At 46.7% G+C, this 25025-nt stretch overlaps 1 protein-coding gene and 1 long non-coding RNA gene across 2 annotated transcripts; both read right to left on the bottom strand.

Annotated features, from left to right (window-relative positions):
- Positions 1 to 1094: 1094 nt before the first annotated feature.
- LOC123569503 (peptide YY-like) lies at positions 1095 to 3179 on the bottom strand. Its single transcript, XM_045376143.2, has 2 exons — positions 1646 to 3179; positions 1095 to 1321 (listed from the first exon to the last, which is right to left on the bottom strand). Exons 1-2 carry the CDS (start codon positions 1831 to 1833, stop codon positions 1105 to 1107), a joined length of 405 nt encoding a protein of 134 aa, XP_045232078.2. The 5' UTR covers positions 1834 to 3179; the 3' UTR covers positions 1095 to 1104.
- A 6899-nt stretch (positions 3180 to 10078) lies between these two features.
- Positions 10079 to 23496, bottom strand: LOC141408769 (uncharacterized). The gene is made up of 3 exons (XR_012425399.1): positions 21610 to 23496; positions 21201 to 21438; positions 10079 to 15061 (listed from the first exon to the last, which is right to left on the bottom strand). It is a non-coding gene; the product is annotated as an uncharacterized lncRNA (long non-coding RNA).
- Between the last annotated feature and the right edge of the window lie 1529 nt (positions 23497 to 25025).

Genomic DNA, 25025 nt, shown 5'->3' with positions numbered 1-25025 from the left:
TGGGTCAAAGGCTTTGGCCTCAACCTGATTCTCCCCCTCATCTCCTAGTCCCCTGCCAGATTTGGGTAGGTCTTGCTGAACTAGAAGCCCAGGAGACATCCCATAGATACAGGAGGCTGCATGTGAGGAAGGAGACATAGGCCTTTCCTTCCTGAGGCCCCAGGAGGGAGACAGGACACAGAGACATAGACAAAACTCTCAGTGAATAGAGCAGAGGCCCTGAGAGCTGGGCAGCCAGAGAGGCAGGAAGAGTGCAATTGGGCAATCGAGGCAAGCTTCTTGGAGGAAAGGGGCAGGGAAGGGTGGATGTCAGGGAAGATCACCCTATAGGCAGACTCTGGAATCGGTGCAGAAGGGTGAGTTTAAACATCCACAGCGCCTTTAGGTTTCAGTATCTAGTCCAGGGGAGGTGGGGGCGGTACATGGGAGGGTGTCCCTATGGCCTTGTCACTAGGAAAGCACAGTTCGTGACTTATCCACTGAGTGTGAATTCAATGAGATGAGAAAGGGCAGTTTTTTAGCGATCGGGCAGCCTCCACATTCCCCATTGCTGCTCTGCTCGGGGAAGGGGGACGGTAGAAATTACCTGCCTCTCCCGCCAGCACACACACACGGCTCTTCCTCCACAGCCCCATCTTGGACCACGCCACCGCCAGCCACTCCAGTCCTGGGCGCTACTAATACAGCTCCTAGGGAAGCGCCCCAAGGTCTTGGTGCCCGGCCCAGCCCCAGCCGTCCTTGGTTTCACGGGGTTGGGTACGGGAGGGACAGCCGTGTCCCCATCTACTCTGCTAGGCTGCCTAGCAGGCTCCTGTCCACGCTCCCTGCCCCTTCTTCCAAAACCCCATCCATCCCTGCCCCAACTCAACTAGAGTTCCTTCCACAGCAGTCCCTGGTCTGGGCGCTATCCAGCCCCAGGCTGGGTGGTCGAGTCTTCCTTGGGCTCCCAGCAGAGGGAACCCCCGCTCCCGCCCCAGCCTCTATCCGAGTCGGTTTTCGCTCCTCTGGTCCCCACGCCTCCATCCTCCACTTCCACGAGACCTCCACGAAGGGAAAGGAAAGGAAATACAAAGGCACACATTCCGTTTCTGTGGAATTCGCTCTTTATTTTGGGACCAGGGAAGGACCACACACAGCCCTGCAGCTCAAGAGGCGAGGGCACCGAGACGCAGGACTGCGGTACCCGATCCCTGCCCAGATGCCGTGGGGAGGCGGAAACCGGGTTTCCGGGGTCGGGAGTGAACATGCAAATGAGGTGGGCGTGGTCTGCAGATCTCCCAGGAGGCCTCGGGGGTCCTCACCACAGGTCTGCGCCTCCGGCCTGCGGGAGTGAAGGGAAAGGAATCCGATCTGGGGAGGCGAGCCTGGGAGACGTCGTAAGTGATGTACCAGGGTGGGGCCAGACCGCACTCTCGGAGGCAGGATGTTATGTGACTTGACGGGGGCGCTTTTACTGCGACCTGCCCGGCCGGTCCTCGCCGTCTGGGAAGAACGTTTTGGAGAGGCGTGTGTCGGGGCTGTCTTCCCATGCCTGGGGGCGGGGCCTGGAAGGGCGTGGTCAGATCTGACCACGCCCCCGGTGGAGAGGGGCCGCAGGGGGAGAGCCCCATGGGTCCCGCTCGGCCCACCCCGCGCCTGCGCTCACCACGGCCGGGTGACCAGGTTGAGGTAGTGGCTCAGGGAGGCGTAGTAGCGGCTCAGCTCCTCCAGGGAGGCGTCTTCGCCGGGAGCCTCGGGTTTGACGGGGTGGGCCTCGACCAGCGCCCCCAGGTAGACGAGCAGGGCCAAAAGCACTGTGGCCATGGTAGGCCACGACCTGCGCACCGACACCATCTGGGAAGGTGACGTTGGGGTGTGGGTCGTTCTGAGCTTCGATCCTCCACGGCAGGAGGCTGCGGCTGCCGTCGGGGCCGCGCTCCGGCGCTCTCCCTGGGGCTGGTAGCGGATCAAGGTTCAGCAACCAGCTTGCCGTGTGTTCTCCGGCACTGCACCGTCTCCTGCCTCAGTTTCCTAATCTGTCAGAGGGACATAAGCCCTGCCTGACATAAACCGCCCCCGCACCGCTGCTGCCAGAGAGGTAAATTAGAGAAGAGGGTTGTGCTGGCAACGGGATTCCCGGGGACTCCCGGGCCTCCTTCCCACCTCCAATGGCCCCCTCCAATCCAGTTTCCCACCACTCACCCCCAGCTTCCACCATTCCAGCCTTAGTTTCCCCACAAAACAGCCTGGATTTCCTGGTACCAGACCATGCTTGAGCCCCCAGCCGCTCACAGCGACAGCTTATGAAGCAGATGAGCAGGAGGTAGAAGGCGAGGGAAGTTTCAAGGGCTGCACTGGGTCAGGTCAAGCTGAGTCCTCCTCTGCTCAGGGCTTTCCTTTCCGGGCTTATATCCCCTCCTGGAAAGGAAAAGGAGTCCCACGGGGAGGGAGACCCAGCAGGCGGTGAGCCCTTCTTCCTCCTTCCAGTCTCGCCAGATCGCTGAGCTTACACCCAGCCAGTGTGTGACGTCTCCACCTCACAGGAGCTGAGGGGGCAGCTGCCATGCTCAAATTTGGGGTCCCACTGGATGGGGTACCTAGCCTAAATCCTGTGTTCAGCCCACAGCCCCCCCCTCCCCGCGCCCCCAGGGGGCAGGTCTAGCCTCCTGAGGAAGTGAAGTGGTTGGACCTAGACTCCTGGGGCAGCCCCTAGGACCAGGGATGAGATTCTGTCTTCCTTAGCCTGTTCGCGGGTGGGAGTGGAGGGTGGGAGGGTGGACACATTTCCTCCAGCCTGTGGGATCTGTGACCACTCTTTCCAAAACACAACCATTTTCAGCCTCTGCTCAGTAATACCTTGGAGAAGGGCTTAGGAGTGACAGGACCTCTGGGGGAAAGTCTTTCTCCTGGAGGCAGGGGTGGGAGCACCTGACCTTGGCTCCTGACCTGTAGTTTATGGTATCCTGGGGGAGAGACCTCTCTGAACACTCCATTATATTCTCTCTCCATTAAAGAGTTGGGGAAAGAGGCAGGAGGAGGCAGAAGCCAGTCCCCCCACCAGAAGCAGCTGAGTCGGCTACCTGTGCATCCAGCCTGGCACACAAAGACCCCGGTCCAGCCATGTGTGGCATAGAGCCCCCTCCCCAGGCAATGTCCCCACCCCTATGCAGGTGTCAATCAGGGTACTGGTGACTTCTGGGCCTGAGTGATGCCAAGGCTTCCCAAGCACATGCCACTGTCCCCAGCCCATGGCAGTCTCCACTGGCCACTGAAGCCCAGATCTTTTGAAGGAAAGGACTCATGTTTATTAAGCACCTGCTGTGCACTAGGTAGTACATAATTTCAGACATCACAAAACAATGAGCTGAGTTTATCTCCATTTTCCAGATGAGGAAACTGAATCCCTGATGGAGCAGCCAAAGTCACCCATGATTCAAACAGGAAAAGGAGGGTGAGGCAGACCCCAGGAAGAGGACCTCTCAATTGTGAGGGGCAGAAAGGCTCAGCACCTGGAGTAGCCATGTGGTGCAGGAGGCAGGCCTGGGAGCAGGGACCTGAAGGCTATGTCTGGGGCCCACCACCCACTACGAGAGGCTGAGTAGGGGAAGGGCCTCCAGACTGCCAACCCCCTCAAACCCACCTGCCCGGTAGGAGAGAGGGCTGTGGGAAGGTCTCTCCATAAAGCCCTTCCAGCTTCCTCTCCCTGGCCTGGCCAGACTTCCAATACTTCCAGATGTCCCATCAGCCTATGGGGGCTGAAGGGGCCAACTTGTCCAGGTCGCTGGTTCTGAGCCAGCCCCTCCAGCCCCAGGACAGATGGCTGTGGGTGCTATTTTTAGAGCTCTCCTGAGGGGGAGAGTTCAGGGCTCTCTCAGTCACCCTTTTATGGGTTCAATCATGGGCACTCTCTGCAAATGGCTCCTTATCAGTCAGTCAGGCCCCATGGGACTCCACATCCCAGGAAACACCAGGGCGCCCTGCTGAGCATGGAGGTGGAAGAGGACACCAGGACAGGGGATATAGATCCTACCTTTGGAGGAAGGAGAAAAATCATTCTTCTTAGGGACTCCTCATCCAGGGGGTAAGGCACAGCCCTGTCCTTCAAGAACCCGTCTCAAAGGAGAGACATGGCCGTACCATGGGGGATCCTCAATCTGAGGGGTTCCCAGAACATAGATACAGAGAGACAAACAGAGAGACAGCTGTTGTCCTGTTTGGAGGGTGACAGCAGAAATCAAAGAATTCCACTCCTCCATGGAAAGACAAAAGACAGGTGCGCACCCTAGGATGGAGGGAGCAGTGGGAGCTGGTTAGGACATCTGTGATCCCAGGAGTCAGGGCCTACAGAAGGACCCTGCAGGCTAACAGGGGCAAGGATACCAGAGAGTAGGGGGCTGTTTGCTCTTCTGACCCTGCGGCACTAACCATGGTGGTGATAGGGGGTTTCTAGTGCACTGATTCTGGGCAGAGAGATGGAGCCTGTGAGATGCCCACAGGGAATCTGACATCCCTGGAACCCCGTTATGTCTTTGGGGAATATGGGGTCCAAGGACAGATGGGAAGAGAGGAGAGACATTATAGAAGCTAAAGGGCATGGGATGGCTTGAATTTAGGCTACAACCTCTGAAGAAGTCACTTCCTCATTTATAGCCAAAGTAAATGGGTGCCTGGGTAGTCTCAGTGTGGACCAGAAGCCAGCCTCACACATCCCTCCAAGCTCTCCCTATCCATCATACCCCCATCCTCCAATTTAACTCCCCAATTATAGGGCAAGCCGATTGGTTCATTAATCACCGCCTCCTCATCGGAGAGCTTGTTAACTTGCTGATTAGCGGGGAGTGTGTCTCAGCCCTCTATCAATGGGCTTGGCTACCTCCATCCACACACCTACACCCATCATTGATGCATGACTCAGTGGCCATGAGACGTGTCTGGGCAGAAAGTTCAGAAACAATTGTTTTTGTAGATGTTTGAGACCAGGGCCTGCCTCCAACTTGTCCTTGAAGGGTAGGGGACAGAATCACTAGGACTTCCTTGGCCCCATTCTCAGAGCACCGGGCAAGGCCACCCTAAGTCAGGGAGACCATGGACCTGGACCCCAGCCAACAATTCCCCTTGTCTGGTGGGCTCAAGGGCCACTCATCAAGAGGGTGTGGCCTCTGCCATTCATCCCTAGAGGTTTAGAATTCTGCACCCCATCACCCACCTGCCCGTACCCACTCCCCACACATAAGGCCTCTCTGATCATTGTGCACTGTGCAGCACTGGCCCACTGCCCTTCCACCTGCAGGCATTTCCTCAGGCCCAGGGTCCTGCAGACAGCAGGTTATTATAGAGCAAGAATAATTCCATCCTCATTCAACAAGCACTTAGGAAGTCCCTGCTGTGTGCCAGGCACTCATCTAGGGACTGGGATAGGGCAGTGAACAAACAGGCAAAACAAAACCCTTGCCCTAATAGAGCTCACATTCTAGTGACATAGAAATAGAAAATAAATCAATAAGCATGGAGGCTGGGCGCGGTGGCTCACGCCTATAATCCCAGCACTTTGGGAGGCTGAGGCAGGTGGATCACCTGAGGTCGGGAGTTCGAGACGAGCCTAACCAACATGGTGAAATCCCGTCTCTACTAAAATACAAAAAGTAGCCAAGTGTGGTGTCTCATACCTGTGATCCCAGCTACTCGGGAGGCTGAGGCAGAATTGCTTGAACCTGGGAGGCGGAGGTTGCAGTGAGCTGAGATGGTGCCACTGCATTCCAGCCTGGGTGACAAAGTGAGATTCTCTCTCAAATAAATAAATAAACAAATAAATAAGCATGGAATATGTCCAATAAGTGCTATAGAGAAAAATCAGAGCCGGGTATAGTGGCTCATGTCTGTAATCCCAGTGCTCTGGTAGACCAAGGTGGGAGGGTCACTTGAGCCCAGGAAGGAAGTGATGAAGCAAACCATGAAGCTACCTTAGGAAGAGTGGGAAATAGGTTTGGGAAACAGTGATGCCAAGAAGGAAGGAATTTTCACTTTTTGTGGTAGGCGTTCTCCTAGGAGCCCTCCCTCTTACCTGAAGCTTCTGCAAAACGCAGTAACAGATACCTGTGGCATGGTGTGCGCCCAAGGCTCAGGCTTCGCTCTAGAACAGAGGTAGGCAAACTCTTTCTGTAAAGGGCCAGATAGTAAATATTTTAGGCTTTGTGCTCCAGACAGTCTTTGTTGACACTGTTAGGCTCAGCCATGGTAGCTTGAAAGCAGCCACTGAATACACCAAAAAAAAGAATGGACGTGGTAGTGCTTCAGTAAATCTTTACTTACAGACATTAAAGTTTGAATTTCATATAATTTTCATGGCATAAATTTTTTTTTAAAGTTTTTTTCAACCACTTACAGATTCAACCACTTTAAAAAGTCATTCTTTTATTATTATTGGGCTCAAGGGATCCTCTGGCCTCAGCCACCCAAAATGCTGAGATTATAGCCATGAGCCACTGTGCCTGGCCTAAAAGGCATTTTTTTTTTTTTTTTTTTTTTGAGACAATCTCACTCTGTCGCCCAGGCTGGAGTGCAGTGTTGTGATCTCAGCTCACTGCAACCTCCCCTTCCCGGGTTCAAGGGATTCTCCTGTCTCAACCTCCTAAGTAGCTGGGACTATGGGTGCACCCCACCACGCTCGGTTAATTTTTGTATTTTTGTAGAGACGGGGTTTCACCATGTTGGCCAGGCTGGCCTCGAACTCCTGACTTCAAGCAATCTGCCTGCCTTGGCTTCCCAAAGTGCTGGGATTACAGGTGTGAGCCACCGCATCCAGCCCCTAAAAGACATTTTTAACCCACAGGATGTATAAAAACAGGCCCACAGGGCCATAGTTTGCCAACCCCTGGTCTAGAAAAGCAAGAACTCAGCTACCTCTGCTCTGGGTTGAGTAGTCTGTTTACCAAGAGTTGATTGGGTGTGTCCCTAGCCTGTTTATGCCAGGTGTATTGTCATTGTAATCATATAATGGAATTAAATATTACATAAACTGATGAGATATGAGTGTATGAAGAATTGTTTCCTTGCAAATGACATTAAATGCTTTGGAAGTAATACACAAAGATTTGCTGACATGTTGAATTAGATGTGAAGGATAAACTATTCAGGGAAAATCCTAAAAATCTAGAAGTGTTCTACATCAGATTGCTTCACAAGTGTCTTTAAGTTTAAATAAATTGAAAATAATAGGTGATTAATTACAGGATTGTGGGTGTGATTTATGCAAGAAAGTCAAAGGGGGATTTGAGTCAAGATACCCAAAGAAAAACTAGTGCCTGAATATGAATTTTGTATACATGTCTGTTTTTATGATTGCCCACTTGAACTGACTTTTTCAAAAGACTGGTCAATGACTCAGACCTGCTTGTATCAAAACAAGGGCTTTTCCAGTATTGTATATATTTCCAATATAGTTTGAATGTTTTATAGGGTATTTCTTTTTTGTTTTTTTCTTTTTGAGATGGAGTTTTGCTCTTGTGGCCCAGGCTGGAGTGCAATGGTGCGATCTCGGCTCACCGCAACCTCTGCCTCCTGGGTTCAAGTGATTCTCCTGCCTCAGCCTCCCGAGTAGCTGGGATTACAGGCATACACCAACACGCCCAGCTAATTTTGTATTTTTAGTAGAGACAGGGTTTCTCCATGTTGGTCAGGATGGTCTCAAACTCCTGACCTCAGGTGATCTGCCCACCTTGGCCTCCCAAAGTGCTGGGATTACAGGCGTGAGCCACCATGCCTGGCCAGGGTATTTCTATTTAATGGCTTAAAGAACAACCGAAGAATTTTTAAAAACCAATATAAATCAAATGCTGGTGTGTGTTGTGAAGCCTGAAATCAGATACTGTGAGGGGCCCTGGGCTCCAGTCCCCAGAAGCTCTGTGCACATCCCCTCCACATGAGTGCCCCTGTTCCCAGTCTGAATCCAAAACTTTTTCTAGGGCTCAACAGTCTCAAGAGGCTTGTGCTGCTGGTGCAGAAGCTCAAGTCCTGAAAGAGGTATGGATTCAAGGAGAAGCAGTTCTGACCTGGTTTAGACACGGTCAGCTCCCTGATTCACCAGGCCCCTGTGGACTTGTGTCTTTGTGGCTCCTGGTATCTGATGTGGTGCTGGTACGTGGTGGCTCTTAGGTTATTGAATCGATCAGTCAACAAGTGAACATATTAGTTAAAATATTGGTGTACCTGCCTTAATAGAGACCAAATAACAGTAACTTAAATACCATAGATATTTATTTCTCTCTCATGTAAGGGTCCAAGCTGGCAGCTGGGGGGTAGGGTGCCTCTGATCTACAAGGAGCCCAAGCACCATCTGTCTTGTTATTCCAAGATTGTGCACCCATCCACATAGTTTAAGAATGTTCATTACTGGGCCTGGCATGGTGGCTTACGCCTGTAATCCCAACACTTTGGGAGGCTGAGGTGGGCAGATCACGAGGTCAGCAGTTCGAGACCAGCCTGGCCAATATTGTGAAACCCTGTCTCTACTAAAAACACAAAAATTAGCCAGGCATGGTGGCGCTTGTCTGTAGTCCCAGCTCTTCGGGAGGCTGAGGCAGAAGAATCGCTTGAAACCGGGAGGCGGAGGTTGCAGTGAACCGAGGTCGTGCCACTGCTCTCCAGCCTGGATGACAGAGAGAGACTCCATCTCCAAAAAAAAAAAAAAAAAAGAATGTTCACTACCCCACATTCATATTCCAGGCACAGGGATGAGAAGCAAGGAAGGAGAGAGCAATTTTGCCCTTGAAGAGTGTGGTGTGGTGAAGGACAGGTTCCTGGCCCACACCTGTAATCCCAGCACTTTGGGAGGCTGCGGCGGGGGGACCACTTGAGCCCAGGAATTTGAGACCAGTCTGGGCAACCTAGCAAGACCCTGTTTCTACCAAAACGAAAAATAAATTAGCCTGGTATGGTGGTGTGTGCCTGTAGTCACAGCTACTTGGGAGGCTGAGGTGGGAGGATCACCTGAACCTGAGAGGTCAGGGCTGCAGTGAATTGAGATTGTGCCACTGCACTCCAGCCTGGGCAACAGAGCAAAACCGCATCTCAAAACAAAACAAAGAAGTCGGGGAGGAAGGAGAGTATCAGGAAGAATAGCTAATGGATGTTGGGCAGAATACCTATGTGATGGGATGATTTGTGCAGCAGACCACCATGGCACACATTTACCTATGTAACAAACCTGCACATCCTGTACATGTACCCCTGAACTTAAAAATTGGAAATTAAAGAAAAAAAAAAAAAGAGGCCAGGTGCGGTGGCTCACACCTGTAATTCCAGCACTTTGGGAGGCCAAAGCAGGCAGATCATGTGGTCAGGAGTTCGAGACCAGTCTGATCAACATGGTGAAATCCTGTCTACAAAAAATACAAAAATTAGCCAGGCGTGGTGGCACTTGCCTGTAATCCCAGCTACTCAGGAGGCTGAGACAGGGGAATTGCTTGAACCTGGGAGGTGGAGGTTGCAGTGAGCTGAGATTGCACCACTGGACTGCAGCCTGGGTGACAGAGCGAGACTCTGTCTCAAAAGAAGAAGAAGAAAAAAAAGAAGACGAAGAAAAGTTTGGCGAGGAAACTGCACTGCTTCTTGTACTCCTATCCCATTGGCCAGAATGTAGTCATGTGGCCATCCCTAGCTAGAAGGCACTTGGCCTCTGTTTTGCTCCATTTTCCCCAACCCTCATGTCACCCAGTTTCTGTCTTCTCTGCTTACCTGTCCCTTACCACAATGAAGGCTGCATGGCTTCACCTCAGCATACAGCCTCCTCCTCCTCAACCCCCTTCCTGGAAGTGGGAGCCTTTTGCCCTACCTCACACATCTTTTCCTTTCACTCTTTCCCATCATTCTTAGTGAAAGAGACTGCCAGGTAGTCCCCAGTATCTATTTTCCCCTTCTTCCCTTATAATAGAATTTAGCTGAGCATGCGGCTTCCCAGCTAAAAACTGCATTTCCCAGTCTCCCTTGCAGCTGAGTGGCTTCTTGTGACTAAGTTCTGGCCAATGGATGTGAGCACGAGTGATGTGTGCCACTCCCAAAATGTGCTATTAGAAGGAATGGGGGTACCCTCTCACTCCTCTATTTTCCCCCTTCCATGACCCTTAATGCAATGCCAAATGGAAATGTAAAAATGAGCCATTTTTGAGCTTTACTGAGGTATCACTAACTAATAAAATTGTATATACTTAAAGTGTACAGTGTGAAGATTTGATATATGTACACATTGTTAAATGGTTACTACAATCAAATTAACACATCCATCACTTCACATTGTTACCTTATCTCATGTGAGAACCCTTAAGATCTACTCTCTAAGCAGATTTCAAGTATACAATACAGTATTATTAACTATAGTCACCATGCTGTACAAAAAAATGAGCCATTCTTGACCATGTGAATGAAGGAAACTTTTAGTCACAGGAGTGCCCTCAGACTGCCAAGACCAATTGGTTTGCATCACTCTGGAAATGCCTGGGACTTCCCCATTCCCCAGGGGCAGCTTTAACCAATGACTGATGAATGCAGGGGTATACACACTTCAGTTTGCCTCTGATTTGTATGACTTGAGATGTAGCCAACAGGTGTTCCCTGGAAAGTGTGATGAGCATTTTTTGGGCGGCACACAGCTGCTGAAACAGCCATCACAATAGCAGGTAAGGGCAAGGGCACCAATGCCCTTGTTCAAGTCTAAATGGCCTGGAGAAGTTTTTGTCCCCTGAGCTGTCAGCACCGACCTGCCAGGGTTCCCTTGCGGTACTGAACCCACACTGGGGATAAACCACTAAGAGCAGGATCAAAATTAAGCAGCCCAGAGACAAGAAAAAGGGGAGAGAGAGATTCAGATAAAAGGGGGAGAGGAACAGAGCCAGAAAAAGCTCAAACCAAACCCACCGTCATTTTCACACTTCATGAAAACAATAAAAGGAAGAGATCCATGAAGTTAGAAAAATTCTCTGATGAAGCCTCCTTCTGAAAATTTAGGAAAATTTGTTTCACGTAAAAATCAGCACAGTAAAAGTATTACGATCAAATCCCATACAAAACTATTATTAGAAATATAGCCCTGGTCAGGCACAGTGGCTCATGCCTGTAATCCCAGCACTTTGGGAGGCTGAGGTGGGTGGACTGCTTGAGCCCAGGAGTTCAAGACTAGCTTGGGCAACATAGAGAGACCCTATTTCTACCAAAAATACAAAAAAAAAAAAAAAAAAAAAAAAAAAAAAAAAAAATTCTGACATGGATGGTCAAAATAGAAAAAAAATACAAAAAACAGCTGAATGTGATGGCATGCACTGGTAGTCCCACTACTCCGAACGCTGTGGTGGGAGGATTGCTTGAGTGGAGGAGATCAAGGTTGCAGTGAGCTGTGAACGTGTCTCTGCCCTCCAGCCTGGCAACAGAGAGAAACCCTGTCTCTACAAAGTTATATCACCGCCACTTTTGGTTTTTTTTGGGTGTGAGTGTGAGAGGACAGGGACATCCTGAGTAGCTGGGACTACAGGGGCAAGTCACCACATCCAGCTAATTTTAATATTGTTTTATTTATTTATTTTTATTTTATAAAAATCATTATTTTTATACTTTAAGTTCTAGGGTACATGTGCACAATGTGCAGGTTTGTTACATAGGTATACATGTGTCGTGTTGGTTTGCTGCACCCATCAACTCGTTATTGGTCTATTCAGAGATTCAATTTCTTCCTGGGTTAGTCTTGGGAAGGTGTATGCGTCCAGGAATTTATCCATTTCTTCTAGATTTCCTAGTTTATTTGCGTAGAGTGTTTATAGTATTCTCTGATTGTAGTTTGTATTTCTGTGGGGTCGGTAGTGATATCCCCTTTATCACTTTTTATTGTCTCTATTTGATTCTTCTCTCTTTTCTTCTTTATTAGTCTTGCTAGCAGTTTATCTATTTTGTTGATCTTTTCAGAAAACCAGCTCCTGGATTCATTGATTTTTTTGAAGGGCTTTTTGTGTCTCTGTCTCCTTCAGTTCTGCTCTGATCTTAGTTAATTCTTGCCTTCTGCTAGCTTTTGAATGTGTTTGGTCTTGCTTCTCTAGTTCTTTTAATTGTGATGTTAGGGTGTCAACTTTAGATCTTTCCTGCTTTCTCCTGTGGGCATTTAGTAGTATAAATTTACACACTGCTTTAAATGTGTCCCAGAGATTCTGGTACGTTGTGTCTTTGTTCTCATTAGTTTCAAAGAACATTTTTATTTCTGCCTCTATTTCGTTATGCACCCAGTAGTCATTCAGGAGCAGGTTTTTCAGTTTCCATGTAGTTGTATGGTTTTGAGTGAGTTTCTTAATCCTGAATTCTAATTCGATTGCACTGTGGTCTGAGAGATATTTGTTGTGATTTCTGTTCTTTTATATTTTCTGAGGAGAGTTTTATTTCCAACTATGTGATCAGTTTTAGAATAAGTGCAATGTGGTGCTGAGAAGAATGTATATTGTGTTGATTAGGGGTGGAGAGTTCTGTAGATGTCTATTAGATCTGCTTGATCCAGAGCTGAGTTCAAGTCCTGGATATCCTTGTTAATTTTCTGTCTTGTTGATCTGTCTAATGTTGACAGTGGGGTGTTAAAGTCTCCCATTATTATTGTGTGGGAGTCTAAGTCTCTTTGTAGGTCTCTAAGAACTTGCTTTATGAATCTGAGTGCTCCTGTATTAGGTGCATATATATTTAGGATAGTTAGCTCTTCTTGTTGAATTGATCCCTTTACCATTATGTAATGGCCTTCTTTCTCTCTTTTGATCTTTGTTGATTTAAAGTCTGTTTTATCAGAGACCAGGATTGCAACCCCTGCTGTTTTTTGCTTTCCATTTGCTTGGTAGATCTTACTCCATCCCTTTATTTTGAGCCTATGTGTGTCTTTGCACGTGAGATGGGTCTTCCGAATACAGCACACTGATGGGTCTTGACTCTTTATCCAATTTGCCAGTCTGCATCTTTTAATTGGGGGCATTTAGCCCATTTACATTTAAGGTTAATATTGTTTTTTTTTTTGGTATGGTTTTTTAAATTTTATTTTTTTATGTAATTTGTCTTTTATTATTATTATTATTATACTTTAAGTTCTAGGGTACATGTGCATAACGTGCAGGTTTGTTACATATGTATACTTGTGCCATGTTGCTGTGCTGCACCCATCAACTCGTCAGCACCCGTCAATTCGTCCTTTACATCTGGTATAATAAGGTTAATATTGTTATATGTGAATTTGATCCTGTCATTATGATGCTAGCTGGTTATTTCACCCATTAATTGATGCAGTTTCTTCATAGCATTGATGGTCTTTACAATTTGGCATGTTTTTGCAGTGGCCAATACTGGTTTTTCCTTTCCGTGTTTAGTGCTTCCTTCAGGAGCTCTTGTAAGGCAGGCCTGGTGGTGACAGTATCTCTCAGCATTTGCTTGCCTGTAAAGGATTTTATTTCTCCTTCACTTATGAAGCTTAGTTGGGCTGGATATGAAATTCTGGGTTGAAAATTCTTTTCTTTAAGAATGTTGAATATTGGCCCCCACTATCTTCTGGCTTGTAGGGTTTCTGCTGAGAGATCCCCTGTTAGCCTGATGGGCTTCCCTTTGTGGGTAACCTGACCTTTCTCTCTGGCTGCCCTTAACATTTTTTCCTTCATTTCAACCTTGGTGAATCTGACAATTCTGTGTCTTGGGGTTGCCCTTCTCCAGGAGTATCTTTGTGGTGGTCTCTGTATTTCCTGAATTTGAATGTTGGCCTGCCTTGCTAGGTTGGAGAAGTTCTGGATAATATCCTGAAGGGTGTTTTCTAACTTGGTTCCATTCTCCCCGTCACTTTCAGGTATACCAATCAAATGTAGATTTGGTCTTTTCACATTGTCCCATATTTCTTGGAGGCTTTGTTCTTTTCTTTTCCCTCTTTTTTCTCTAATCTTGTCTTCTTGCTTTATTTCATTAATTTGATCTTCAATCACTGATATCCTTTCTTCTGTTTGATTGAATTGGCTATTGAAGCTTGTGTATGCTTCACGAAGTTCTTGTACTGTGGTTTTCAGCTCCATCAGGTCATTTAAGCTCTTTTCTACACTGGTTCTTCTAGTTAGCCCTTCATCTAACCATTTTTCAAGGTTTTTAGCTTCCTTGCAATGGATTAGAATATGCTCCTTTAGCTTGGAGAAGTTTGTTATTACCAACCTTCTGAAGCCTACTTCTGCCAACTTGTCAAACTCATTCTCTGTCCAGTTTGTTCCCTTGCTGGTGAGGAGTTGTGCTCCTTTGGAGGAGAAGAGGTGTTCTGGTTTTTGGAATTTTCAGCCTCTGCTCTGGTTTCTCCCCATCTTTGTGGTTTTATCTACCTTTGGTCTTTGATGTTGGTGACCTATGGATGGGGTTTTGATGTGGATGTCTTTTTTGTTGATGTTGATGCTATCCCTTTCTGTTCGTTAGTTTTCCTTCTAACAGACAGGCCCCTCAGCTGCAGGTCTGTTGGAGTTTGCTGGAGGTCCACTCCAGACCCTGTTTGCCTGGGTATCACCAGTGGAGGCTGCAGAACAACAAATATTGCTGCCTGATCCTTCCTCTGGAAGCTTTGTCCCAGAGGGGCACCCACCTGTATGAGGTGTTTGTTGGCCCCTACCGGGAGATGTCTCCCAGTCAGGCTACATGGGGGTCAGGGACCCACTTGAGGAGGCAGTCTGTCCATTATTGGAGCTTGAATGCCATGCTGGCAGAACCACTGCTTTCTTCAGAGCTGTCAGGCAGGGACGTTTAAGTCTGCAGAAGCTGTCTGCTGCCTTTTGCTCAGATATGTCCTGCCCCGAGATGTGGAATCTAGAGAGGCAGTAGGCCTTGTTGAGCTGCAGCAGGCTCCGCTCTGTTCAAGCTTCCCTGTTCCTTTGTTTACACTGTGAGCATGTAACCGCCTACTCAAGCCTCAGCAATGGTGGATGCCCCTCCCCCTGCCAAGCTTCAGCATCGCAAGTCGATCTCAGACTGCTGCGCTAGCAATGAACAAGGCTCTGTGGGCGTGGGACCTGCCGAGTCAGGCACGGGAGGGAATCTCCTGGTCTGCTGGTTGCGAAGACTGTGGGAAAAGTGCAGTATTTGGTCAGAAGTATACCGTTCCTCCAAGTACAGTCACTCACAGCTTCCCTTGGCTAGAAAAGGGAAATCCCCCAACTCCTTGCACTTACCAGGTGAGGCAACACCCCACCCTGCTTCAGCTCACCCTCCATGCACTGCACCCACTGTGCAACCAGACCCAGTGAGATGAACCAGGTACCTCAGTTTGAAATGCAGAAATCACCCATCTTCTGTGTTGATCTCGCTGGGAGCTGTAGATCGGAGCTGTTCTAATTTGGCAATCTTGGAAGGGACCTTATTTTATTTTTTGAGACAGAGTCTTACTTTGTTGCCCAGGCTAGAGTGCGGTGGGGTGATCTTGCCTCACTGCAACCTCTGCCTCCCAGGCTCAAGTGATTCTCCTGCCTCAGCCTCCCAAGTAGCTGGGATTACATGTGCCCGCCACTGTGCCCGGCTAATTTTTTTATTTTTAGTAGAGATGGGGTTTTGCCATGTTGGCTAGGCTAGTCTTCAACTCCTGACCTCAGGTAATCCACCCACCTTGGCCTCCCAAAGTGCTGGGATTACAGGCATGAGCCACCGCACCCAGACAATATTGTTTTATTCTTTTATTTCTATAGAGATAGAGTCTCACTATGTTGCCCAGGCTGGTCTCAAGTTCTTGGGCTCAAGCAATCCTCTCACCTCTACCTCTTAAAGTGGTAGGATTAAGGTGCTAGCCCCTGTGCCCAGCCTAATCAGACTTTTTGACAGCAATACTCTACACAAGAAGGAAATGGAATAGTATATTTGAGATGCTCAAGGAAAGAAAACGTGAACCAAAGATTTTTATACCTAGCTCTACTGATCTTCAAATGCATAACCAAACTATTATCAGCATGCAGGATCTCAGGGAATATCATGCTCATGTGCCTTTCCTGAGGAATCTCCTAGAGAATAAACCTCTGACAACCAAAATGACTGGAAAGACATTGACATAAGGACTGGTGATAAGCATGAAGTTTAGTTTCATAGAACTAATACTAAATGAGGATTAAAAGGAAGAAAGTGTATTATGTAATGGTTATATACTCTAACTATATATAGTAAAACCAGAGAAAAGTGGGCAGGGGGAGCAAAGGGGTAGCATAAGCAAAAAAAAAAAAAAAAACTCAACTGTTTTCGGTAGTAACTGGTGGTGGCAGTCAGTATTGTTATTCTGTGAGACTTCTGCATAATATAGATCAAACAAATGCATATTCTAAAATAAATGGGATATTTAATGCTTTCATCTCCTGTGTCCTTGAGAACCAGAATTTACAATGTGGAAGAAAGGAGTACAGATGTAATATAGAAGAGGTTAAATAAACACCCATCAGTCCTGAATTTGATTTGGAAATCTCTGTTTACTGAAAAGGCCTAGAAACAATGTTGAAACCAACAGCAATGAACATCCCTAGCATCCAGACTGGTCTTTTTTTCCTTTCCTTTCCTTTTTTCTTTTTTCTTTTTTCCAGCTTTATTCAGGAATAATGGACAAATAAAAATTCCATATATTCAGCCGGGTGCAGTGGCTCACGCCTGTAATCCCAGTACTTTGGGAGGGTGAGGTGTGCAGATCACTTGGGGTCCAGGGTTTGAGACCAGCCTGGCCATCATGGTGAGACTCAATCTCTACTAAAAATACAAAAAATTAGCCAGGCATGGTGGTGCATGCCTGTAGTCCCAGCTACTCGGGAGGCTGAGGCAGGAGAAGCGCATGAACCCGGAGGTGGAGGTTGCAGTGAGCCAAGACTGTGCCACCACACTCTAGCCTGGACAACAGAGCAAGACTCTGTCTCAAAAAAAAATTGTAATATTCAACGGGTACAATGTGATTATTTAATATATGTATACATTATGTAATGATTACTACAATCAAATGAACACATCCTTCACCACACAGTTACCATTTATTTGTGTGTATGTGTGTGGTGAGGACACTTACAATCTGCTTTCTTAGCAAATTTCAAGTAAACAACACAATAGTATTAACTCTAATTGCCACACTTTACCAGAATTCCCATGCTTTACCATGATTTGCAGAATCTATTCATCTTATAACTGAAAGTTTGTACTCTTTGACAAACATCTTCCCATCTCCCCATCCTCATCCAACCCCTGACAACCACTGTTCCTCTCTCTGCTTCTATGAGTTTGTGAGTTTTTTAGATTCCATATATAGGTGAGATCATATTGTATTTGTCTTTCTGTGTCTGGCTTATTTTAATTAGCATTAAAACCCAACATGTTCATCAATATTGTCACAAATGGCAGGATTTCAGTCTTTTTTTTTTTTTTTTAAATAGCTGAATTAACTGGGATTTCTTGGAGAAGTGGTAGAGCCCAGCTCTGGAACTGGAAATACACAAGCTGAGGCTGGAACACGTTGTCAAACCAGAAAACAAGGAGGCTCCGGGCATGTGGGCATGTCCAAAGGACAAAAGAACCAACCTGAATAAGCTCCCTCTGGCCAAAGATGGACTTAATGAGCATCATCAGGGTAATAATTGTAATGGATTGGGGTCAGGTGCAGTGGCTCATGCCTGTAATCCTAGAACTTTGGGAGGCAAGGCAGGAGAATCACTTGAGCCCAGGAGTTTGAGACCAGCCTGGGCAAAATAGTGAGACCTCATCTCTACAAAAACCTTAACAATTTAGCTGGCTTGGTCCAGGTATGGTGGCTCATGTCTGTAATCCCAGTGCTTCGGCAGGCTGAGGCAGGCGGATCACCTGAGGTCAGGAGTTGGAGACCAGCCTGGCCAATGTGGTGAAACCCCGTTTCTACTAAAAATACAAAAATTAGCTGGGCATGGTGGCGGATGCCTGTAATCCCAGCTACTCGGGAGGCTGAGGCAGGAGAATCGCATGAACCTGGGAGGCGGAGGTTGCAGTGAGTCAAGATTGCACCACTGCACTCCAGCCTGGGCGCAACAAGAGTGAAACTCCATCTCAAAAAAAAAAAAAAAAAAGAGCTGGCTTGATGGTGCATTCCTGTAGTCCCAGTTACGCAGGAGGCTGAGGTGGGAGGATGGCTTGAGCTTGAGAGGTTGAGGCTTCAGTGAGCCATGATCGCACCACTGTACTCCAGCCTGGGCAAGAGAGCAGGATTTTGACTAACAATAATCTAATAATAATAAATAAAATGTAATGGGTTGAAACCTGTCAAACATGTTTAAATACTTGAGTTCATGATGATATAATTATGAGTTCATTTTAATATTTTTCATTATCTTGAAAACTGAATAAAGAAAGACAAGGAATCAAGCATTTATCTTGACTGTCCTATATGAACTGGATAGCCAGACAGCAGATGAGGGCAAATTATTCTTTATGAACTTATTCCATCAATCAATAAAGACAAAGGATAGAATTAGAAAATCATCACCATTTATCACCACTGGCCCTCCCTAGCATATTAATGGATCTACTCATTGAGTATCAATATCTGTTGTCATCAAAAGAAAGAGATGGCCAGGCATGGTGGCTCACACCTGTAATCCCAGCACTTTGGGAGGCAGAGGTGGGAGGATCACTTGAGGCCATGAGTTTGAGACCAGCCTGGGCAACACAGCAAGATCCCCATCTCCACAGAAAAATAAAAATAAATAAAAAATAAAAAGAGAGCCAGTCACAGTGGCTCACACCTGTAATCCCAGCACTTTGGGAGGCAGAGGTGGGAGGATCACTTGAGGCCATGAGTTTGAGACCAGCCTGGGCAACACAGCAAGATCCCCATCTCCACAGAAAAATAAAAATAAATAAAAAATAAAAAGAGAGCCAGTCACAGTGGCTCACACCTGTAATCCCAGCACTTGGGAGGCTGAGGCGGGCAGATTGCTTGAGTTCAGGAGTTTAAGACCAGCCTGGCCAACAGGGCAAAACCCTATCTTCACTAAAAATACAAAAAAATTAGCTGGGCATAGTGAGGCACACCTGTAATCCCAACTACTCAGAAGGCTGAGGGGGGAGGATCGATCGAACGGGCTACAGTGAGCTGAGATCACACCACTGCACTCCAGCCTGGGCAACAGAATGAGACTCCATCTCCAAAAATAAATAAATTAATTAATTAAAAGAGAGGCAGCCAGACATTATGAGTCTCCTGATTAAAGAACACACCAGCACCTATAGTTTTGCCAAATGGAGCAACCTTGAATTTGATCATGCCTCTGGATCCAGCTGCCAATTTGTGGAAATAGAGGACAGAGGAACTTACTGAACTGCATCATGAATATGCAGTCATCCAAATCTGGACTGTGGGAAACTTGAGACGTCAAACAGCCCAGATTCTTCTACAGATAAGTTGTAAGAAAAAGAAAGAGACAGAAGAGGAAACTTCAGATTAGAAGAAACCTTTAAAGAGAAATCTTATACCCAATGATGTTGAGGTGAGAAGAAGAGGAGTAGGAGGACGGGGAGGAGGTAGAGGAGAAGAAGGATAAGGAAGAAGAAGAACCTTAAAATGTATCAGATTTTTGGTCAGGCATGGTGGCTCATGCCTGTAATTCCAGCATTTTGGAAGACTGAGGTGGGCAGATCACTTGAGGTCAGGAGTTCAAGAGCAGCCTGGCCAACATGGTGAAACCCCATCTCTACTAAAAATACAAAGATTAGCTGGGCATGATGGTGTGCACCTGTATTCCCAGCTACTCAGGAGGCTAAGGCAGGAGAATTGCTTGAACCTGGGAGATGGAGGTTGCAGTGAGCCGAGATCGTGCTACTGCACTCCAGCCTGGGCAACAGAGTGAGGCTCCGTCTCAAAAAAAAAAAAAAAAAAAACAGTATCGGAATTTTTAAAATAAGCGAGACTAAACTATAGTGTATAGAAATGCACATGGGAGATAAAACCATAAAGAAACAAGGAGTGATAATTGAAAGTGTCAGGTTAGTAGCAGCCACTTTTGGAGTGGGTCCGGGGTGGGGCTGTGATTGGGATGAGGCACACAGAGGGACTTCTGGGTGGGGAGGGGCTGGCAAAGTTCTATTTCTTGACCAGGGGTTTGGGGTGTTCATCTTGTAACTCATCAAGCTTGTGGTAAGGGACAGGTAAGTCTGGAGGCAGAGAAGACAGAGACTGGATGAGGTTGGGGAAAATGGAGCAAAACAGAGACCAAGTGCCTTGTAGCTAGGGATGGCCACATGACTATGTTCTGGCCAGTGGGATAGGAGCACAAGAAGGAATGCAGCTTCCTCATCATACTTTTCTTTCTTTTTCTTTCTTTCTTTTTTTTTTTTTTTTGAGACAGTGTCTTGCTCTGTTGCCCAGGCTGGACTGCAATGGGGCGATCTCAGCTCCCTGCAACCTCCACCTCCTGGGTTCAAGTGATTCTCCCGCCTCAGCATCCTGAGTAGCTGGGATTACAGGCACGTGCCCTCACGCCTGGCTAATTTTTGTATTTTTAGTAGAGATGAGGTTTCACCATGTTGGCCAGGCTAGTCTCAAACTCCTGACCTCAGGTGATCCACCTGCCTCAGCCTCCCAAAGTCCTGGGATTACAGGCGTGAGCCATCATGCCTGGTCTGTTTTACCTGGTTTTCTATATTAGTGTTTTGTTTTACAATAAAAATGGAAGTTTTTGTTATTTTGTTTTTATTGTACATATTTAAAGTATACAACATGATATCTTGATATACATATGCATAGAGAAATGACTACTAGGATCAGGCGAATTAACATATCCATCACCTCACATAGTTCCGTGCATGTGTGTATCTAAGAGAGCACCTAAACTGCTCTCTTAGCAAATTTCCAGCATGCAATACAACATTACTAACTGGAGTCCTCGTGCTGTATATTAGAGGTCTAAACTTATTTGCATGGATGAACCTAGCAGGCATTAGCTAAGTGACATAAGCCACACACAGAGAGAAAAACACCGCATGATCTCATTTATATGTGGATTTTTTTTTAAAGCTAAATATAAAGAAACAGAGAGTAGAACAGTGGTTACCAGGGGCAGGGCGTGGTGGGGAAGAATGAGGAGATAGAGGTCAACCAGTACCATAAAAAGTTTTAAACTAAACTATCTATTGAGAAACAAAAAACAACCAAGAAACAACTAAAATAATTCTTTCTTTTTCTAGCCATTGTAACTACAAAACAAAAAGTGATTTTTTACCGGCTTTTCCTGTTTCTTCCCTTTGATATTGGTGCTCCCCAAGATGAGATCTTTGACTCTCTTTTCTTTTTTCTTCTTCTTTCTCTTTTCCACCATGGAGTTGTCATCCACCCCCAAGATTTTAACCTCCCCTAAAATCTGTGTCGTTGCTCCTCTGCTGAGTTCCTGATCCACATTGTCCACTGTTTCTAGACATATCCCCGTGGATATCTCTCAGTCAGCTTAAAGTTAATGCAGTCTAAAAGCAAAAATAATAAATCAACATTTCTCAAGTGCCTACACTGTGCCAAGTACTATTCCAGGTACGTCTCACTTATTATCTTAGTCTTCACCACACATAATGTGCCATCATTAGCCCAGTTTTACAGATATAAAACTGACACACAGAGAGGTCAAGTCAGTAGCTCACCCTTATCTTAGCTTGTTATCTGAATTCCCAAATCTCCAGGATCTCCAGCTCCATGAATGGTATCTCCGTCTCTTTGGGTGACTGAGTTGGAAATCTTGGCTTCACTCCACCAATGACCTGAGTCATTCTTAGAAAGTCTAAAGAAGGAGCATGCAGCTCTGAGGGTGGCAGCAGGTCCAGGAATCGGAATGTGACCACAGGGGAATTCTTCATAAAGGGCTGAACTTTACCGGATGAGTTTCCCCTGGAATACCCAGAAGTCATATGAAATCGCAGTTTAGGAAGTGCATTCAACAGTACATGGCAGACATCACTTCGTGTTAATAAATATATCCAGCCCTTTACCCCAACACTCCCAATCCTCCTTATCTGCCCTGTTTATTCCCTAGGACTTACCACTTTCTAGCACTTTATGTAATTGATTTATTTGTATGTTTATTGTCTGTCTACTAGAACGGGGGCTCCATGAGGGCAGAGGTTTTTGTCTGTTTCTTCACTGATGTATCCTCAGTGCCTAGAATAATGTGTGATACATGGTGGGGGTTCAAGTAATACTTGTTGAATGAATGGATCCACATCCTCACTTTCAATGGCCGCATGGCTTACACACAGGCATATATATAAGCATGTATACGCACATACACACACATGCATATGTCTTGAAGACAGAAGTCTATTCCTATCCCACCACAGTCCAGATCTTCATCAAAGAAGAAAGCAATTCCCTAAACACTATGCACTCTTCCTTCATACACCGTACAGGTTAAAGGAAGTGATATATCAGGCCCTGTCCACAACACATGAGCCCCATATCTCACCCCACAGAACTGTTGTGTTCAGCTCCTTCTAAAGCTGCAGAGCTAGCGGCTCAGACCACAAACTCTGGGGCTAGGATGACTGGGTTGGCCACTGACTAGCTGTGTGATCTTGGGAAAATTACCCTCTAGGAACCTCAGTTTTGTCATCTGTCAAATATAGATAACAATAATACCTACTTCATGTAATTGTGACAGTTTGAAAAGCTATTCCAGATGAGATGGAGTAAGCACCCTCCACTCTGTCTCTCCCACTGAACGCTGCTGTGAAACATGGACAGACATGTACAGGGCAGCTCTCTGAGGAGTGTGAAAGTAAGCATAGCAGGGAAATGGGGGAAGAAAGTCAGAAGTCAGTGTTCCACTAAGCTGAAGCGAGTTTCCCATTTTTCTCTGATATTCCCCAGCCTGGATACAAGACAGCCCCAAATCCAGAATGGGCACTGGGGCGATGAGAAAGATCAACAGGGCCGGGCGCAGTGGCTCATGCCTGTAATCCCAACACTTTGGGAGGCTGAGGCGGGTGGATCTCCTGAGGTCAGGAGTTCAAGACCAGCCTGGCCAACATGGCGAAACCCCATCTCTACTAAAAATACAAAAATTAGCCAGACGTGGTGGCGGGTGTCTGTAGTCCCAGCTATGTGGGAGGGTGAGGTAGGAGAATCACTTGAACCCGAGAGGCGGAGGTTGCTTTGAGCTGCAATTGTGCCACTGCACTCCAACCTGAGCAATGTGGTGAGACTTTGTCTCAAAAAAAAAAAAAAAAAAAAGAGAAAGAAAGATCAACAGGAGAAATGCTGGCTCTGCCTCGAGGAATGGAAAGGGAAGGTCTAGCACTGAGAGAGAGAAGAGGAGCTCAATTTTTCTTTTCTTCATTCTCCCGTGCTCCAGCCCCCAGACAATTCCATGGGAGTAAAAGTGGTGACGGTAGTATCAGTGGCTGCAGGGTCAACAGACACCCAAAACTTTGAGGAATGGAAATCTTTCTCCCTCTGATCAAGAGTTGTGGGTCGGGGCAGTGGATCATGCCCGTAATCCCAGTACTGTGGGAGGCTGAGGTGGATCACTTGCGGCCAGGAGTATGAGACCAGCCTGGACTACATATATATACACATATATATACATACACACACACACACACACACATTCGTACACACACATAACGTGTGTGTGTTTATTTTTCAAAAGAGTTGTAGTCCCAAGAAGGAGAACCCCCATAGCTTTCTTTTCTCTGTATCCTCCTGCCACCTGGCCCTGAACACAGACACAATCATAGGAAGTGTGCAGTAGAGCGGGATAACTAAAGAAGAAATGGCCAGGCGCGGTGGCTCACGCCTGTAATCCCGGCACTTTGGGAGGCCGAGGTGGGCAGATTACGAGGTCAGGAGTTTGAGACCGGCCTGGCCAACATGGCGAAACCCCCATCTCTACTAAAAATACAAAAAATTAGCTGGGCGTGGTGGCGGGTGCCTGTAATCCGGACTACTCGGGAGGCTGAGTCAGGAGAATTGCTTGAATCTGGGAGGCAGAGGTTTCAGTAAGCTGAGATTGCACCATTGCACTCTAGCCTGGGTGACAGTGCACAACTCTGTCTCAAAAAAAGAAAAAAAGAAAAAAGAAAAAAGAAAAAAAAGAAAAGAAAAAATAAATAACACTGATTTTACACAATCTCTTCCAGAAAATAGAACAAGAGAAAATACTCCCCAGTTCATTTTATGAGGCCAACATTACCCTGAGACCAAAACTAAACAAAGATATTTTAAGGAAAAAAACTACAGATCAATATCTCTCATGAACACAGATGTAAAAATTTTCAACAAAATATTAGCTGACCAGGCGCGGTGGCTCATGCCTGTAATCCCAGAACTTTGGGAGGCCGAGGTGAGTGGATCACTTGAGGTCAGGAGTTCGAGACCAGCCTGGTTGACATGGTGAAACTCCACTTCTACTAAAAATACAAAAATTAGCCAGGCATGGTGGTGCATGCCTGTAATCACAGCTTCTCAGGAGGCCGAGGAAGAATAGCTTGAACCTGGGAGGTGGAGATTGCAGTGAGCCAAGATCGCATCACATTTCAGACTGGGCGACAGTGAGATTCCATGTCAAAAATTAAAAAAAAAAAAAAAGAAAGAAAGAAAAACAAAAACAAAATACTAGCCAGCTGAACTCGGGAATATGTATTTTAAAAATGCTACAATCAGGTGAGATTTATCCTGGCAATGCAGGGCTGGTTCAATATTCAAAAATCAATCACTGTAATTCAGCATATTAACAGCCTAAAGAATTAAAAGCAGGGCTGGGCGCGGTGGCTCACGCCTGTAATCCCAGCACTTTGGGAGGCCGAGGCTGGTGGATCACCTGAGGTCGGGAGTTCGAGACCAGCCTGACCAACATGGAGAAACCCCGTCTCTACTAAAAATACAAAATTAGCTGGGCGTGGTGGCACATGCCTATAATCCCAGCTAATAGGGAGGCTGAGGCAGGAGAATTGCTTGAACCTGGAAGGTGGAGGTTGCGGTGAGCCATGATCGTGCCATTGTACTCCAGCTTGGGCAACAAGAGTGAAACTCCGTCTCAAAAAAAAAAAAGAATTAAAAGCTG

This window comes from Macaca fascicularis, chromosome 16, assembly GCF_037993035.2.
Source record: "Macaca fascicularis isolate 582-1 chromosome 16, T2T-MFA8v1.1".
NCBI classification, from domain to species: domain Eukaryota; kingdom Metazoa; phylum Chordata; class Mammalia; order Primates; family Cercopithecidae; genus Macaca; species Macaca fascicularis.
This window is presented reverse-complemented; position numbering and strand designations above follow the sequence as displayed.